The following is an 18,809-nucleotide window of genomic DNA, read 5'->3' as shown; positions in this document are numbered from 1 at the left end:
ACCCTGAGGATCCGGTGGGCGCTGGGTGAGCGCCAGGTCAGAATCTCAAGGCTGGAACTGACATTAATAATAGCAGCTGCCTTTTATTGAGCATTTACCTTGTGCCAGGCTCTGCCCTTAGGCTTTTCAGCCTCTTGTATAATCTTTGTAACAACTTGGTGAAATGAGTTCATGAACTCACCTGGCAGGGACTCGAATCCACGTGGGTGGGCTGTAAACCCTAGGGCCCTGACAACAGGCAACCCAGCTGTCCTCACACACTCAGCCTGGACACTGTAGAATGGCCGTCTGTCCTGCCGCCACTGGGACCAGGCAGGCTCAGGACGGAGAGGGTCGAGTAACTCCCTCTCACAGAGAGCCAGTCACTGGCAAGCGCTCCTGGGGGAGGAAATAGCCCAAAGTGGAGGGGGAACAACGGAAGGAGCTGCAGGTGCGCCCAGACCAGGGCGCAATCTAAGGTCACCAAAGCCCAACGAGTTAGGCAGGAGGCGAGGCTCAGAGAGGGCAGGGACGTACCCCGGTCCACACAGCGAAGAAGCGGATGGCCAAGCCTCAGACCGCTCAGTTAGCCTTTCCCTGGATGGAGTGCACGCAGGACAGACGTGGTGGCCACGCGGGGGCGCTGGGAGAGGGGTTAGAGACCTGGGCGTCAGCAGGGGAGCCAGAGATCCCGAGGACAGCAAAATGACCCAAGAGCCGTGACCCCCTGGAGCTCAAGTGTGCACGTAGGGCCTCCACCCTGCATTCTCCCACTCTGGAGCCCGCCTGCGCAGCCTGGAGGCCTCCACCGCATACCCTTTCTGCTGTGGGTGCTGCATCTTAACCCTCCCTTTAATGCCTGCCCTCTGATTCTTCCTCTCCGGGCCTGTCTCTGCGTCTCTGTGGAAGCTTCTCCTATTCTGGAGCTCTGGGGAGGCCTCCCCTATCCAGGTCCACTCCGCTAGGGCATGCCCTGCCTCTAACAGTTGGTGGCGGGGAGAGGGTGCGGGGAGGCGGCAAGGAGAGGCCCGGGATAAACCTGGGAGCGGCAGCTGCGGTGTGGGATGTCTGGAGGCACGCGTGCACACACAATGAGAAGGATTAATGGAGATAAGGGCAACCCTGGTCAAGTAGAAGGGGCAGGCACTGAGATCAGAAGGGGGGAGGGGACACCACGCCCTGAAGAATCCAGCCCTGCCACTCCCCCGCTCTTCCTGGCCTCTGGCAGGGCCAAGCCCAGAGCCCAAAGGCACTGCAGGAGCCAGATTGCTGCCTGGGGGACTCCCCGGAGACCAGCCTAGCCCCTGCCCTCCTGAATTCCCACCAGTAGCACCAGTCTCTTTGGCCAGAAGGGTCTTTTCACTGCAGCAGTGAAAATAGCAGTGACTATTAAAGTTATTCAATGCTGGTGCTGGTCCCAGTGGGCAAGAACAAGACAGGGAGGCACAGTCTGGCCCAAGCAGGTGACAATAGAGACAGCTGGTGGTTCTAAAGCAGCAGGCACTGCAGTCATACCTCTTGGGTTCAAATACCCCTTAGGGCAAGCCCATCTCTCTGAGCCTCAGTGTCCCCATCCTTGATGGGGAGGGGGAAGACTATAACAGAATCTCCTCAAATGCTATTGTGATCATTTAAATGGACTGAAGGATGTCCAACACTCAGCCCAGCACCCCACAGTTCACCTGGGGCTTCTCAGGTGAGGAGAGGGGTAGGGAGAGATCAGTTGTTCCTCTAGCGAAGTCACGTGCAGCTGCAAGAGCAGAAAGCGCATAACATGGGTTTAAAGGCTAAGAGCACTGCAGGTGCCGTGGGGCAGGGAACAGGCTTCCTGGACAGGGTGAACCTAGATGTTTGGCATATGACCCCAGGAACAGGCCCTGAATATGTGTCTAGGGTGGAAGTCAAGCAGCAGGGACCCTCCCAGGTTCCTTCAGCTGAGGCAGAGGACACTGGGAGCCTGGTGATGCACTGTCCCCAGGGGCTGGGTCTAGGTGTCCCCTTCCCCCTGATACCTTATCGGGCTGGCTCCTCTCTTTCCCTTACAGTCCAAAGAGCTCTCAGGCACACCCAGGCCCCAGACGGACTCCTCCTGGGCATGCACAGGACTGCTTGTGTGCCTGCATCTGGGTCTGGAAGCAGGGAAACCCCTGACTGCCCTGAACCTCCTCCAGACCCTTCACTCCTCCCATGGTAGGTTTGGGGGTCTGGGGGACCCGCAGCCTCCTGCTCCTCTCAGCCTCCACAGCAGTGGGTGCCCATGGCCAGCAGACTGGGATACACTCCTGCTCGGCTGGGCTCAGCTGGGTTCCCAGCCCCCAGGGCTGCCTGGGACCCCTGCTCCCCACCCCTGAGGCAGTATGGGAAAGTGCTGTGGTCTCGGGAGTGTTTGCATCAGGATGTGGACTGAAGCTCTGGCTCTGGCATCCAGGGCTGGAGGCATGGGGCAAGTCACTTAGATGCTCTGAGCCCAAACCGTCTGGGCATCAAAGGGGATGCAATCCCCCCACTGCCTATGAGCGAGCCCCCCAGGGCATGATGCCAATAGTCCTTCGTGTAGGACACCTACCAGCCGGATCCCCAGGTGGTTTTGAAACATCTGCCATAAGCACCTGAGCCCACCCGGTCAGGGTGGCCGGAGCAGAGCATGGGACTTAACTGGGTGGCTCTGGAGCCAGGCCACCTTGCCTTCTGCCCGGTCTCCGCACCTCCTAGGCTCTGTGCCCTTGAGCAAGGTATTTAACCTCTCTGTTCCTCAGTTCATTCTCAGGAACACTGGGGTCACACCCCGGGTTTGTTCTGAGGATTAAATTAGGTAAAGAGCTCGAGGCTGGGAGGAGCTCACTTTTACTACTTTCGAGGCGGAGGCTCACTCTCCTGCATCTCAGCTGTCTTTTTTCTAACGATACTTGACAGGACTTCGTGCCAAAGGACAGGAAAGCCCAGCTCCAAGCGGTGGGAGCTTGAGGCTGGGTGGGGCCAGGCAGGAGGAGCCGTGGGGTCACAACCTTTTGTGCTGAGGAGGACTCAGACAGGTCTTGCTATGGGTTTGCACTTTACATCTTTGAAAGTTACCATCTGTTCCAGGAGGGGTGTTAGGTTGTCTGGGGGAGCCAAAAGCAGGGCAGCTTCCTCTATTATAAAAGGCAACTGGTGCAGGGGCCCTGAAGGCAGTGCCTGTGTCAGAAGGTTCCCGAAATGCCCAGGGCATGCCTGGAGGGTACCTGGCTCCAGACCTGCTTCCCAGACCCACCAGCAGGCTGGCCTGGCTCCTGTTCCTCGGGGCAGGGTCGGGGGGAGGGTGTTGGGGGGGCAGTTGAGCGGGGGTGGGGGGTAGGAGATTTCTTCATGAATGAGGCAGCACAGTAAGGAAGCATGGGCATGTTATGGTCAGGAATGAGGACTTGAGTTTTATTTGGAATCATTAAAAACAAAAATTCACAGCAGCATCTGTGGGGTCAGAAGGACCAGGGGGCAAAGCGACTGATTAAGGGAGGTGAGGGAGGTGAAGGCAGTGTAGGAGGACAGGCCCTGTGGGTGGTCAGGTGTGGGAACATGGGCAACCCAGGTCACGCTCCAGGGCTGGGCAGTCCTCATGCCCGGTGGGGTCCAAGGCAGAGGGCTCTTCCTCCTCCATGGCTGACTTGCATCCCTCTAGTCTCCTCCACTCTTGGCCTGGGAGAGAGAGTGACCTTCACACACAGCTCCAGGCTCCCACCCTCAGTGGCCACCCTGAGTGGGGTGGGGCTGGGAGTCATCTCTGCCCCTCCGCCCTGAGGAGCCTTTCATGAAGGGACCTCACATTCAGGCTGAGGGGGCTGCAGAAGGTCACAAGGCTTCCCTGAGGGTTCGGGGGACCCTGGGAGGGAAGCAGGATTGCCCGGGTACCCTCTGGTCTCTGGGAGCCCAGCACCTACCTCCTCAGCCACTTCCTCTTCCGCTTTGGCTGCCTTGTCCTCCTGCGAGGGAGCTGGTTGCTCCAGGTCCTCCTGTGAGGGAGAAAAGGGGATGTGGGACAGGGTGGAGGGTGCAGAGGCCCCAGCTTCTCTGCACCCACGGCTCATCCACCTGGCCTCAAAGAGGAGCAGAGGCCCTTATCACCTTGCTGTATGTGGTGTGTCATCACCAGACTAACCAGAGGAGCAACAGAGCCTCACGTGAGGACCCACAGCAGGGGCTCTGATGATGCCGAGGTCTTATGGGGGCACCATGTATCTTGGAGCCCAGCTTCACACACCCCTGAACTAATGTGGAGTCTCTGGGCAGTCTGTGGTTGGGCCTTCTTATGGAGGAGGACTGGTGGGGTGGGGTGGAGTGAAGTGGGGGTGGGCCATGGCCCTGAAGCCCTAGGCCTGACCCCACCCTCAGTGTCCCTGCATCATATGATCACACACTCTTGTCCTACTGAGCCCCCAAATAGCCCTAGGAAGAGGGGTGTTTTTACTGTTCACACTGAGGCCAGGGAGGCCACGTATCCAGCTAAAAGCCTCACAGCTCAAAGCAATGGGGCTGGTAGAGATCAGGTTTGGCTTGCTCCAGGCCCATCCCTATCCCTAGTAGCAGCTTTCTCTCTCCCTGCCTCCTGGATGGGCTCCGGGCTCAAGCTGGTCCAGTTGGGGCCAGCAGGCATTATACAATCCTCCCCACTTCCTGTCTCCTACCACCTTACCCCCGCTCAGACACGTGCCTAAGGTGACCTGCCCGGGAGGTGGTCGAGTGACAGCTGTGGGCAGGGCCAGACTGGGTGATCAGCCTGGATCCCGGTCTTAGCACCAACCTCTGGAGGATTCTGCCATCTCCATGCTACTTCTGGGACATCCTTGGTGGATTGGGGCTTAAATGGGCACTGAACTCTGTCACAGTAGGGGCAGCTTTCCAGGCAAAGGGTAAGTGGCCACAGGCCAAGCCCTGCCACCCAAGGCAGATGCATGAGGCCAGTGGAATGAAAGGGCTGTCAGACAGGCAGTGCTGCATCCTTCTATGGTTCACTGGAGGAAGAGTTGTGACTGGTTTCTGGGTGTCACCAGGAAATGTCTCCCTTGGGGCAGCTACCCCCACTCCAGGCCCTGGGGTGGCTCCATGGGCTTACCAGCCCTCCTTCAAGGCCAGAGAGGAGTGCCCAGGCTCCCTCTCAGAGGCCCAGTGGCAGCCTGACCCCACCCCAGTGCCTCCTTTGCTCTCCCGAGCACCTATGGGTCCTGCCCGGAGGCACAGATGATGATGGTATAGTCTCCTGCCTCTGTTGGGTGCTCACCATGACCCAGGTGTAACAGTTTCGTGGGGGCCATTTCCCTGCACGATCACACAATGTCATAATGAAACGGGGACGGTCACCCCCTCCCTTGTTACAGGTGAGGTAATGGAGGTGCCAAGGGGTTAAGTAGCTTCCCAAGGTCATATAGCTGGCAAGGGGCAGAGCTGGGAATGAGCAGACCGGTTGCCAGCTCCAAAGACGTGGAGAACCTGTGCTGGCCCCCAAAGTGGACGCCTAGGCGCTGCCTCCTGGCAGGGGGGCCCCCTCCCCTTCCTCCCATCTGCTCCCTGAAGCAGGGGTCCTCATTGCTGGGTGCCTCAGAGCGGCCCATGCCTGGCCCCCATATAAACCGGGCTCCCACCACGGCCTCACACTCATGCAGAATCTCTCCGAGCACAGGCCCTGCAGCCAGGCTGCCCTGGGAACCCCAGGCTTGCGGGACTAGCCCCTGGGACCTTGGGCACATAACGTAACCTCTCTGGGCCTCATTTCCACACCTGGTCTCTGCAGATTCTGTGCCGATTGAATGAGTTAATACGTGTAAAATGCTTCAAGCAGAGCCTGCTCTGTGGTGGGTGCGGGAATAGCTCGCCTAGCGGGCCTCCACCTCCTGGGGGCGCCCAACTGTGCCTGCGCCCTCTGCACCTGGCAGTCCACGGGGGCACACGCCCTCGCCCGTGCACAAAAGTGGAAGGCGGGGTCAGGACCCTCGCTGCTTTGTCACGAGGGGGCGCTGCTTCCCTGCTCCTCCCACCAGGCCCTGGAGGGAGGCTGGACAGCAGGCCGGTGGGCGGTGACTTTGGCAGCTCCAGCCTGGTGTCTTCTGCCCCGGAGGCCGCCTGTCACTGCGTGAGGCCCACAGCACCCTGCTTTCACTAGTGAAATGTGGTACCTCCCAAATGCGGAGCCTCAAGAGGACGTGGTTTTGAGCCTCACTTTCCAGGTGGGCCCCAAACTGCCCCCCTCACAAGAGGAATTATGAGGGTTCTAGGTGTTAATGGGTGTGAGAAACACCAAGCACAGACCATGGGCCCCCTCAATCTCTGCTTCCCTATATGTCATGAGGCAATACTGCTTTCTCCTCAGCTAGCCTCTCTGGGGCCCAGGAGAAAGGATGAGACTGGCCCGAGAGCCAGGGTCAGGACTGGATCTCACCTTTCGAATCACTCCGGAGGTGATGGCGATGTTCTCCGCCTCCTCCACCGTCTTGATGGCCACTGTGTTGACGCTGGTGACCACGGCCTCACTCACAGCATTGGCCTGCTCCTTGGTCTTCTCAGCCACTGCAAGAGGACTCTGGCTGGCCGTGGTCCTGACCCCTCCTTGTCCGGGCCTGGCCTGCCCAAGTCAGGCTGAGCAACCCCTTTCTCAGGGCGCTCAAAACTCTGCCTCTACTGGAGGCCCTGGACTGCGCCTTTCTCTGACTCCGGGGGAGCCCTGATGCAGGAGGGGCACCCTGGGTCTATCTAACCTCATGTACATGTACAGCTTAGGCTTCTAGTTGGAGGGTAGGAGGACCCTGGGCTTGAGCCTTCAATACCAGGTTGCAGTCCCTGGAGGTCCCAACCCCCATATCCCCTGGTCCTGGGCCCCTTACCTGAGGTCACACTCTGCACAACATTCTCCTTGGTCTTGGCTCCTGGGGAGGAAATGGAGGCGTCAGCCTACTCCTCCTGGTGTTGGGAGCAGGGTGGTCAGGGCAAACACACAGAACAGCTGAACAAGCTGTGGGGTTAGTAGGGGGGTGAGGTGGTGTCTGGGGGCCGGCAGTCCCTTCAAAGGCTGCTTCCTGCTGTGTCTGGAGGAAGGGGATGGATGGGAAGTGGATAGGACAGGACAGGGGGATGAGAGAGACCAGGCCTGAGGTAGGGTCCAGGCCCACCTGGGTGTGGTCTGGGCCTCGGAAGCAGCAGCAGGACGGAGCTGAGTCACCAGCTTCCGAGGGGCTGAAGGGGGTGGGGTTGCACAGGACACTGGGGCTCAGGCTCCTCTCCCCTGCTTACCCTTCCCTCTGAATAGGGTGGGGACCTGGGGCTCTGCTGCTGAGCACCTTCCTGCTCTAGGCTCAAGCTGGCTTCTTATCTGAGCACAAGGGCCTGGAGGGGATGCTGGCGTGGGGGACGCTGGTCTGCATCTGTGCACTCGTGTGTGTGTGTGTGTGTGTGTGTGTGCAAACAAGCGTGTCTGAAGGCCGAGTGCCCCTCTTGCTGTTCTGCTTCAGAGACCCTGGAGCCCTGAGGAGGTCAGAGCAGACACTGTGGGGTGTGGGGGATGGTATGCAGGGGGATGGGGTGCTCCAGGGCGTGGAGACCCTGACCCAATGGCCAGGGCCTCATCCCCACCCAAAATGCCCCCCTGGGGCTGGGGGAGAAGGTTGGCCTAGGGTAACCGGGCACCCCCGCCTCTGGCCTCCCGGCCGCTGCACCCTGCCACGCCCTGCTTCACCCAGACTCACCCACATACATGACCCCCTCCTTGGTCTTCTCAGCTGCTTCCGTCACCCCTTGCTTGGTCTTCTCCACAGCGCCCACCACACCCTCTTTGGCGATGGAGAAGCCCTTCTTGAAGACGTCCATGGTGGTGGGCAGTACCAGGAGCCTGACTCTTCCAGTGAGCTATGGCTAGAGCTGGCAAGAACGCTGCTGCAGCCGCTGTCCCCGCTGCTGCCGCTGCCTCTTATTGACGCCCATGAAATATTGATGATGCGGCGGCGGCTGGCTGGTGGGAGCTCAGCCAGCAGGCCAGGGAGGGCGGGGGAGGAGGCCCGCCCTCACCTTCTCCGGGGGTTGGGCAGTGGGGTCCGGCTCCCCTGGCCCCTGCTGCCCAGCCCTTCCCTCCTGCCCCCTGCCCTCCAGGGAGTGGCGCAGGGGGCTGGACACATCCTAATCCATCACTGTCCCTCATTCATTCGCTGCCCTGCCCACCCACAGCCTGGCTGAGTGCTCTCAGGCCTGGGGCTGTTGCGTCTGTATACATCTGGGACAGAGGTGGTCAGGCAGGGGAGGCACCTTTGCTACCAGCTTCTCAGGTAGGGCAGGGGGGCAGGGCCATGTAGGCCAGGGGTTAAACAACAGTGGCCAACTTCCCAGACCGGCCCGGCCTGCCTGGCTACTCACTAGCACCGTGGATGCCCCCACGTCCCAGGGTTCCATCAAGGGCATCAAGGGCAGTGGGGGAGATGGGGCAGAGGAGCACACAAAGGGCCTCCCAGTGTCCTGGCCTCTGGCTAACACTGTGTGACCCTAGGACAGCTTTCTCTCTCTGAATCTCCGCCCACCTGCTGGCTCCCACCCACAGCCCAGTGGTGAAAGGCGCTGAGTAGGCACGAAGGGCCCCTCGCTTCCTGGCCACCAGCATGGATGGGCAGCAGGTTCCCTGAGACTGAGCCGACCGCTTCCTGCAGACCCACCTCGAGGCTTGTGCTCTTCTCCTGACTCCTATGGGGACGTGTTGGTGGGGCCACCCCCCTGTGTGTTCCACACCTCCAGTGTCCCTGACCTGAGTCCTCTTAGAGAGGCACAGGAACCGGTCTGAGTTGTTGGCTGCCTCTGCAGGGGATGGTGGAGGTAGCTAGGGGGGGTGAGGGGGGTGCCGGACGAGGCTCACCGGGTGGGCCGGCCCAGGCCACTTCCTCTCTTTGTTGTCCCTGTGCTTTCTTTTCCTTCTGAGGCTTAACTTGAAGACGACGTCAACATCACCAGCAGTGTGTGGAGTCACTTGCTGCGGCTGAGCCCGTCCCACGGCCAAGATGATCCTGACGCTGCTGCTCGGTCTCGGGGGGCCCCTAGGCTGGGGGCTGCTGGGGGCCTGCGCCAAGGCTTCAGGTAGCAGGTTCTCTGATCCACATAGCTCAAGGCCGCCTGCGGTCTGGAGGGCAGAGGCTGAGGATATCGGCGGGGACCCCGTCAGACGGTAAGGAGGACCTCCACCTTGGGGGGAGGTCATGGTACAGGATCTGAGTCCCAGCTCAGCCAGAACAGAGTCTCTTGGAACCTCAGTTACCCACCTGTGAAATGACCTAATATTATGTACCTGCTGGGGCCGGCTGTGAGGCTGAATGAGATGCCTGGTGTCAGACTCCCTTCAGGAGGCCACCACCCCTCCAAGCCCAGACTGGGCACCCCAGGGCCCAGCCTAAGGACCACAGGAAGTTCCTTACCTGGCCCATGACAGGGAGCAACCTGGAGGTCGGGCAAGAGCATTTCTTGCCATCAACCACTTAGCAAGGGGTGATGAGGGGCAGTAGTTCCAGAAGTTTCCAGCTGGCCTGGCAGTGTCTCCCCTTCTTTGAAGTAAGTCAACTGACATTTGAGCCTCCGTGAGGCTGGCCTGGCATAAGTCATGGAAGAGAGACACTCCTGGGGACTGGATTTTTATCTGAGTGCCCAGGAGGACTGGTGTGGGTCTTCAGCCTAGCCCTGGGAGACAAGCAGTGAGCAGACAGGGTACTCTGCCCTATTTCCAGACAAAGAGGAAGCCACGGCATCCAGTGAGTTCTGCTTCAGTGCCCCCCTGGAAATGAGTGGAATGGTCTTGTGACTGATCCAGGACACCATTTCCCAGTCTTTTATTTGTCCAGACTCAGGTGCCCCTGCTGATAAGGTGCTGGACCTGTGGGCTCCTCCTCGGGGTGCTCCACAGTCACAACAGCAGGTGCCCTCATGGGGTCCCCCTTGGGGCTAGGCACTTTGCCGGGTGTTAGCTTGGTTAATCCTGCCAACAGCCGGGGTTACAGGGGAGGAACCCACGGCTCAGAGAGACTAAACACCTGACCCACGATCATACAGCTAAGGGGATCTAGAACCAGGATCTAGGTCTGACTTCAGAGCTCATGATCTGGTTCCCGAGCACTCAGAGGCAGCCCCACCCCCTAGACGCACTTTATATGCCTACCACACCCCCGACCACAGACACACACACACCAGACTTGGTGAGGGTGTTTATATGGGTTTGGAAGGTGAAAGGGGTCAGTTTACACCCACCCAGAGCCTTCCACCTGGCTCCCTGAGATTCACTATCACATTAGCTTATGGAATGAATCTGCCTGGGACAGTTGTCCTATAAGCTCTGACACTTCAAGGTGAATGTGTTTGTTGGACACTTTCCTGAAAGTGGATTTGGCCATGGAGAGGAAAGAGTAATAAGCAAGTGCACACTGACTCTCAGGGAGGGAGGGGCTGGCCAAGTGGGGAGGAGGGGGCCCATCTCTGCCCCACCACCAGGTCGGCTCAGGGCTGGGTGGAGCAGGTGATTCTTGGTGGGGGGCTCCAGCCACCGAACTCTGATTTCAGGTGTAAGAACCAAGCCTCCCTGCCCCAAAGCTCCTTTCTTCAGTGACCTGCTTCCTTTTGATAAAAGGGAGGCTCAAGGTCCCAGGTGGATCAAAAAGAGGTAGGAGACACCCCTCTTTCTCCTTACCCCATTGGCTGTGGGGAGAGGCTTGTGGGCTGCGCTCATCCACTCCCTGGGTGGTCCCAGTGTGTGCACAGCATGTGCAGATGTACGTAGAAGGGATCCCCAGCCCAGGAACACCCGGGTTCCCAGGGGAACCCGGGGGGTCCCAGCAGGCCTGCTAGGTCTCCTTCCCACAACCCAGAAGCGGCAGTCCCCACAGGCCCAGCCCAGGTTGTCAAGGCCTCCAGAAGGGCTGGTGTGAAAGGAAGGAAATCCTGCTCAGCTTCCTCGGGCTGATTGCTTCCCGTGCTCTGTAAAGGGACAGGCGGAAATGCTGCTCCAGTCTCCCTCCTGCAGCAGGGGAAGGGGAGGCGGGGCCCCTGCACCATCATCGACAAGACTGCTGGGCCTTGGCCCCCCACACCTCTTTCTGGAGCTCCAGGGCTATGGCAGGCCTTGGATATGGGCCCAGATTAGACCCTTTGCAAAGAGAAGTTTGAACAGAACAGTTGGGTACCGGATGCCTGGTCCCAGGGTGGAGGCAGGACGTGGTTGAATGCTCCCCCTGTCCCTGGGTGCCCTAGTCACCCGTGTATTTGGACTCCGTGGGGAGAAGGCTCTTTGGATGCCCCCTGGCTTTGGTAGGAGTGGGACAGAGCGGCAGTTAGGAGGTAGGCTTCTCAGAGCCTGCACTTGCTCCCCCTGCAGGACTGAGCCTGCGTTGAGGACCAAGCTGAGCCCTGGGCAAGGTGCCCCATCTCTACCTGTCATGAGAGCTCTGCTCTCTCCACTTTCCGTGCTGTGAGGCTCAGAGGGATGGGGATGCCACCCTGGACCCCACAGCTAAGTGACTGATCAGAGCAGGGGCCTGCAACCACCGGGCTGCAAACTCCAGGTGTCTTCTGTCCTGTCTCCCCCGGGATGGTGGTAATGTAGGGAGGCTGCTCCCAGCAGCCCAGCTGGCCCTGGCCACCAGCATCAGCTTCTCTTGACCCATGTACAAGTAGGTAGCCTTTGTGATTTTTTTGCAACTGAGAGCTCGTAGCCCAGAGGAGTCAAGCATATGGCTGGAGGTCACACAGGAGCAGGGTGGAGCCCAGGCCACCAGCCACTGCCATGGCTGTATCTCCTGCACCTGTTCCTGTTGTCAGAAGCACAGGGCCCTGGGCACACTCAGGGAACTCCCACTCTGGACACTGAGTGGGCTTCAGGCTCCTCTGCCAAAGCCCCTTTCAGAGACAAAGCCCTGCAAAATTCTCCCCTGGAGTGGTCATATTCACGGCTGCCTTCAGGGTCTCAGAAAGCAAGGATACCGAGAACACACCCTCCTTCCCCAGAAAGCCTTAAGGACTTAAGGGGCAGTCAGAGGTGAGGTTTACTGGCATTTAAGTGTCCCACTGGACAATAGCAGCAGCACATCCATAATTCAGAAGGCCCCAGCTAACAGCCCTTTCCCAGCTAGAGGCTCCTCAGCCTCCCACGTAGCCCCTCCCTTTGCCCCCAGGGAGGGGCCGGAAGTGGGAATCATCTCCACATTTCCAGGACTGGGGGAAGGGCCTTGCTCAAAGTCAACCTGAGTCCGGGAAGGGGGAGGGGAGGAGGGCCCAGGCTTCTCATCTCCCATTAAAAGCTCCAAAGGGGTCAGCAGACGCTCTCCTGACTGGGGCAAGGGGTCAGGTGGGGGCCGTGTCAGAGGCTCAGGGTAGCTCAAACCCAGCTGGCCCCAGGAGACGAGGGTGCAAAGAGCGCCCAGGCCTGAGACCAGGAGGCAGCGAGAACAATGGGTGCCTCAGCGAGCCGGGCTGGGGGCTCGGGCGCAGAGGGCCAGCGTGAAGCTGCCAGGAGCTGGAGGAAACCAAAGCAAAGGTCAGGAATGTTCCCAGGGCTTCTGGGCCAGGGCCTGCACTGTGCCAAGGGGGTTGGGCCGCCAAGGGAGGGGGAGTGTGGGCAGGGAGAATAGCTGGAGCCTGAGGTTTGGGCAGGTCAGGAGAGAAAGTTCCTGGGCAGGAAGGGTGGGCGGCACTGCTTCCGGTTCCAGGAGCTCCAGATGGAAAGTCCCAGTCACTCCCTGGCAGGCTGGACCAAACCCAGTGCGCCGGGGCACAGGCCTTCTGGACCCTCAGCAGCAGTTTGGAGCAACGAATGGAACTGTGCTTTGAGTGGGCGTTTCTCAACCTTGGCACGCCTGGCATTTGGGACTGGCTAATTCTTGGTTGTGGGGGTGCCGGGCTGTGCTGCCCACATTGCGGGGTGTTTAGCAGTATCCTTGGTCTCCACACACTAGATGCCAGGCACTCCTCCCCACTCCTGGTGGTGATGACTGTAAAGGTCTCCAGAGGTTGACAAATACACCTAGCGGCAAAATCACTTCACCCCCTGCTGAGAACCACTGGTTTAGAGAAACAATTTTCCCCAGGCCTGAGCCCAAGTTGCAGAATTTCCAGGGAGCCCAGGGTGGGGGTGGGGTGGGGACTGGAGTTTCTGGTCCTGGAACAGTCCATGAAGGTGGCCATCTCACCCGTGGTCCTTGAACTCTGGACCCAGCAATTTCACAGTCTCTCTCTCTCTCTCTCTCCCCGTGTTGAGTGAACAGTCTTTGCTTAAAATCAGGGCCAAGTCCACGGGCACGTGACTTGAGCAGTCACACAGGGTGCACCCACAGAAGGGCCCCACACTTGGTTTAATCTTTATTGTTGTACCGTATTTTTATTTTGCACTGGACACTACAGATTATGCAGTTAGCTTTGTGTGAAATATCTACTATCTGTTCCTTTGCAGAAAAACTGCATGACCCTTTGGGTTAGAGTCAAACCTTCTACAAAGTTTGTTGACATGACCAGAAGCCCCTGCCCTCACTGGTCCTCACAGGCAATAATTTTCAACTATTTAGGTGATTCCTTTGGCATCCGTCTCTATGTCTCTAACTAACATGTTTATATTGCTGCTTCTTTGGGAAGTTCTCATTCCCACTCCATACCCTAACCCCAACATGCACGCATAGCAAGCATGCAAGAGCACACCCATGTGCATATGCACGTGCACACACACACACACACACCCTATCCATCATCCTCCCACATTGTCATTTTGAGTGATTACATTCATGTGACTATGTATGCTATTCAGAGTGGAGACACTTCATACTTTTGGTCTTCCCTGGAGCAAACAACGGTTTCCATTTTTTTGCTTCTTTTGCTTAGTTTCCTGCGTTTCTGTCACTGTTCGATCCCAAACTCTTGGCCAGTTTGTCCACACCTGCTCTCCCCTTTCAATCACGTCAGGTGTTTGACTACCTGTGTGTTCTTGGTGATTGCTGGTCTCAGAGCTCTAGCTCTGTACGCTGGCCCTGCACCCACTGCCCATCGTTGACCTGGGCTCGCCTGCACCGTCTTCCTGGGGACTCCCTTCCCCTCAATTCTCTGATGGAATTCCTGTCTCCTGATGCCCTGCTTTCCTCTTTCTTGGTACCCTGGCTTGTGTCGGTGGGGCACTTCTGGCACAGTGGTACCCTGTCCTGGACTGTGACTTAGAATGCCACAGAGAGCTTTAAAATGTTGATGCCCAGGCCACAATCCCAGAGAATCTTGCTTCATTGACTTGGAGTGGAGCCCAGAGGCTCTTCTTTTGAAAGGGCCACACAACCGTTTTGATGTGAAGATTTGATGGCAAGATTGCAAACCACTGCTCTGGTAGCTCCCTGATGTGGGGTCCTGGGTAGGCAATGTTTTGAAAACTGGTGTGTTGAAAATGTTTTTATTCTTGCTCTCTTTGCTTTGACTGATAGTTAGGTTGGGTATAGGATTCTAAATTGGAAATATTTTTCCTTCCGTATTTTGAAGGCAGTTCTCCACTGTGTTCTAGTTTCCAGTATTGCTGTTGAGAGGCTCAAGGCCATTCTAATTGCTGGTGTGTGTGTGTGTGTGTGTGTGTGTGTGTGTGTGTTGATTTTTCTCTCTAGAAAGTATAAAATTACCTTCATTCCCAGAGTTCTAAAATTTCATGATGATGTGAGTTTATTTTCATCACATTGTGGGTAATTAGTGGGCCCTTTGCATCTGAAAATTCAAGTCCTTCACTTCTGTAATATTTGATTTTTTTAATAAATGATTTCCTCCCTCTGTTCTCTTTCTGGAACTCCTGTTATTCAGATGTTGGATTTCTGGTGTAGACCCTGGGTCTGGAGTTCTGTCTTGTCCAGCAAGAGAGCAGACACAGGTTTAAAATGCAAGAGAGGCTAATGTCTGGGAGGAGACAAAAGCCCCGAGTAAGGGTCCTTGCTCTGTTTTTATTAGGATCAGAAGGCTTACAAGCATGATGGATGTGCACAAAGAGACAATGAAACCGTGAACATTAATTCACAGGCATGAGGGAAAGGGGGTTTTGAAGATATGTGTTGTTAGGGGTTTGGGTCAATACGAAACAAAGTCCTGGTGCCAGGCGGATGGTTGTTTACAGCAGGCATGATGCACCATGTCTGTTTATCTTAGCTAGCTTAGGGGACAAGACAGACAGAGCTTGCTACCTCAGGGTCAACAAAGCACCTTTCTTTTGCTAATTAGCTCCACTCTGGGCAACTTTGCCCTGCTGCCCTGCCTGCTGCAGTCTATAGTCCTGTTTACTGTTTACCTATTTTGGTCCTTCCTTCCTGTGAAAGCAGCTTTCTGCTATTGTACTAAGTTGGGGAGCGTTTCCTCCCTGAATACCTAATCTTGTTTACTATTCTTGGATGCTTTCATCCTGAGGTTTCCTATTTCTATACCTTTGTTCTATACTGGGGGCGCTTTGCCATGTTTACCTAATCTTGTTTACCTAATCTTGGATGCTTTCATCCTGTGGCTTTCTTTTTGTTTATGCCTTGTTAACCCGTTGGTGCAAGCTCTGGGAATTCCTAATCTTATTCCCCACAGATTTCCAACACTAGTCTTCAGTTTTCCTGAGCTTTCCTCTCCTGTTTTCTTTTTCCCTTTGCTCTTCTTTTGGGGAAATTTTTTGAACTTTACCCTCTAACATTTTCATTAATTTTCTTTTGCATTTGTACTGTTATATTTTAAATTTCCAACTGTTGTATTTTTCATTCTCTGTATGTGCTTCCATTAAAAAAATTTTTTTAATGTTTGTTTTTGAGAGAGACAGAGTGTGAGTGGGGGAGGGGCAGAGAGAGAGGGAGCCACAGAAGCTAAAGCAGGCTCCAGGCTCTGAGCTGTCAGCACAGAGCCTGATGTGGGGCTTAAACCCACGAACCACAAGCTCACGACCTGAGCTGAAGTCAGACACTGAGCCAACTGAGCCACGCTGTATGGCATCCCTATATGTTCATCCTATTTTTTAGTAGTTTCCTGTTCTTGTTTCTTGGATGCAGTAACTTCTCTTATAGATCTGGAGCTGTGAATACAAATTTGGGGGACTTCTCTGCACAGTGTTGGTTTTCTCCAAGTTGATTTTTTTCCCAGTTGTTTGTTTTTGATCTCCCTCTTTTGTACTAGAGATTTTTCTCAGGAGTCATCTTGGACATCTGCCCACTTGAGAGCAAAGAAGCCCACTGGAAGCTGGATGTGTGGATGGGTCTTTCTAACCTCTTTTGTCATAATGTGCTCTGCTGGGCTATTTCACTGGGGGAGCCCCTGATGTCATTGTTTTTAGGTCTTTCCTCTTGAGTGGGGTCATTTTCCCGATGGGCTTTTTCAGTTTGCTACCAAGAGGGTAAAGGCTGGCTGCCAGGCTTTTGGGAGCCAAGCAGGAAGTCAGGCTGGGGGTCTCAGCCCTCAAGACAGATATGGCCACTCAATTCCCCTCAATCCTACCCCCTGCCCTCCTCAGCAGAATCCCGGTGTGGTGGTGCCTGGTGGTCCCAGGACAGAGACCAGGTCCAGAGAATAAAATCCTAACCTGACGGCCACTCCATCTCCAAGGCCCTCGAACACTGCCTCCTAATATCTGACAAGTGTGGCATTTCTCTCCACATCCACCACCATCACCCATGGAACCTGCCAGAATCTCCCACCTAGATCCCTGACACAGCCACCTATACCTCGCCTCTCCCTGGCCTTTCTGAACCCAGGAACCAAGGTGGCCCTTTCATGTGTGACGTCTCTGCTCAAACCCCTCCACAACTTTCTGTCCCTTCAGGACACAGTCCAGCTCCTCCGTAGGAGCTCAAGGCCTCCACGTTCTGGCTTCTCCTTACCTCAGCAGCCCCTTCCCTGCCCCAACCCTCTGCATCTCAGTGGGCCACACATCTCTGGCACAGTTCCTGGTGCCAAGTTATCATCTCCTTCTGAAAGTCTCCCCGGGTCCTGGCACCTTCCACACCATCTGAGATGGCCTGCTCTCCCTGGGGACCCTGGAAGGAAAGGTCCGTTACTCCATATTGGCACTGAATCCTGTTCAGCTTGAGCCCGGCACCCAATACCCAAGGGGTGCTGAGCTGAACTGAGCCCTGGAGGTCATTGCCGCTTGCAGCACTGGAAAGCTCCGTTCTGGGAGCTGATTGCTGGGGGAAGGACCCTCTGATCTATTCTACTGACCCCATCAAACCTGCCAATGGGTCAGTGAGCTGGGGCTGTGTCAGCCATGAGCACCCCCTGCTCCTGGGACTTGCAACAACATGGACTCGTAAAGGATGTAGATGGAGAGGCTACCTCTCAGGCATTCAGGGTGCTGAATGTGACCCCCAAACTACCCTGTAGGCTCTTTCCCAGAGAAGGGGCTGCTCCACTCAGCTGCCATCTCCCACAGTTGTTTGAAAGTCCATTTCCATAATGGCCATAATGGGGAATGGCCAGGGAGCAGGTGTCCTCCCTGCAGCCTGGTCTGTGGTGAAGACAGATGTGAGCGTAACAGGGCAGGGTGGCAGTGATCGCCGAGCACTTGTCAGGATCCTGGCACTTGGTACCCATCCGCCCACTTGGAGGAGGGTATTATGATCTCTATCTGATAAATGGGAGAGTGGAAACTCCCTAAGTGCTTCACTCAAAGTCAGAGTGCGAAGGACTTGAACCCAGGACTCTCCAGCCCCAGCGGCATGATGCTGCTTCCCTGGCACCAACAGAGACAGCGAGAGGCCTTCCTGGCTCTGTGTGATTTTGGGGGTGTTTGTCAACCTCTCTGTGCTGGCCCCTGGAAGCCAGTGGAGCAGGTGCCCTTGCAGGCAGGGTTTGTGGAGCCTTTGTCCGGGGGCCGAGGGATAAATAATGCAGAGTGCTCCCTTCTCAGGATAATGGATTCTAGAATCCCAGGCATTGGGTGGGGCAGGGAGGCAGGAGTGGGGCACTGGCACCGCTGTTGGCATCTAGGAAGGGTCATGTGGGACCCGGGTGTGGCTCAGTAGCCCTCTCCTCTGGCTTGTTTTTCCAGTAACTGGTGCCCTTACCAGAAGTCTAGGCTGGTCACCTTTGTAGCTGCTTGCAAAACAGAGAAATTCCTTGTCCACTCGCAGCAGCCATGTCCACAGGAGACTCCGGACTGCCAGAAAGTCAAAGTCATGTGAGTGGGGGCAGGATGGGGCAAGGGGGGCCACCCACCCAAGTCCTACACTGGCTCACTCTGGAGTCACTGAGCTGGCCATCTTTCCCCAGGTACCGCATGATACACAAGCCGGTGTACAAGGTCAAGCAGAAGGTTCTGGCTTCCGTGGCCTGGAAGTGCTGCCCAGGCTTTTCAGGCTCTGACTGCCGACACTACGGTAGGGCTCCCTGTGGCTCCCTCCCCTCCAACCTCTGACCCAGAGGTCAGGCAGCTCCTCTGACCTGTGGTGTCAACATCTGTCGCCTCCTCTCTGCAGATCCCACGGCAATCCTTGAGCCCGAGGATCCAGGGGATGGCCTCCAGGAGTCTTGGGATGGGCCAGTCGGCTTTGAACCAGGTATGCTGCTTTCCTAGAAGGTACAGGAGGGGCAAGCAGGCAGAAAGAACCCACATGTCCAGGCCATTTCAGGAAAACTCTGTGCCCAGAATCAGCAGGGGTCCCTCTGTGGCCCTGTATCACCCTACCCCCCACACCGAGGGCAGAGCCGCAGGGCCCTCGGTCACTGCCTGTTGGCTAAGCACACACACCCTTTCCCTTGACTGCATTTTCTGGGAAGGATAGCTTCATCCGGCACCTGCCTTGCCCCTTGAATGGGACAAGATCCCATGGCCTGGAAGAAGCTTTCCCCCATGTCTCCTAACCAGGGCCAGGAAGTCGTGC

At 56.7% G+C, this 18,809-nt stretch overlaps 2 protein-coding genes across 3 annotated transcripts; one reads left to right on the top strand and one right to left on the bottom strand.

Annotated features, from left to right (window-relative positions):
* Window positions 1–3,360: 3,360 nt before the first annotated feature.
* SNCG (synuclein gamma) lies at window positions 3,361–8,063 on the bottom strand. 2 transcript variants are annotated; one of them, XM_019444824.2, is made up of 5 exons: window positions 7,686–8,053; window positions 6,828–6,869; window positions 6,386–6,513; window positions 3,894–3,965; window positions 3,361–3,651 (listed from the first exon to the last, which is right to left on the bottom strand). In XM_019444824.2, the coding sequence occupies exons 1-5, from the start codon at window positions 7,804–7,806 to the stop codon at window positions 3,631–3,633; spliced, it is 384 nt and encodes a 127-aa protein (XP_019300369.1). In that variant the 5' UTR covers window positions 7,807–8,053; the 3' UTR covers window positions 3,361–3,630. The 2 variants fall into 2 exon arrangements, with proteins under 2 accessions (XP_019300369.1, XP_019300370.1); XM_019444825.2 differs by lacking the exon at window positions 6,828–6,869 and having other exon boundaries at window positions 7,686–8,063.
* An 803-nt stretch (window positions 8,064–8,866) lies between these two features.
* LOC109264523 (multimerin-2) lies at window positions 8,867–18,522 on the top strand. Its single transcript, XM_053909669.1, has 4 exons — window positions 8,867–9,142; window positions 17,978–18,106; window positions 18,199–18,305; window positions 18,405–18,522. Exons 1-4 carry the CDS (start codon window positions 8,979–8,981, stop codon window positions 18,500–18,502), a joined length of 498 nt encoding a protein of 165 aa, XP_053765644.1. The 5' UTR covers window positions 8,867–8,978; the 3' UTR covers window positions 18,503–18,522.
* The last annotated feature ends 287 nt before the right edge of the window (window positions 18,523–18,809 follow it).

The sequence above is a fragment of the Panthera pardus genome, unplaced genomic scaffold (assembly GCF_024362965.1).
Source record: "Panthera pardus isolate Hobbes unplaced genomic scaffold, ASM2436296v1 HiC_scaffold_22, whole genome shotgun sequence".
Lineage (NCBI taxonomy): Eukaryota > Metazoa > Chordata > Mammalia > Carnivora > Felidae > Panthera > Panthera pardus.
Note: the sequence above shows the minus strand (reverse complement) of the source record. Positions and strands in the feature narration are given on the sequence as shown.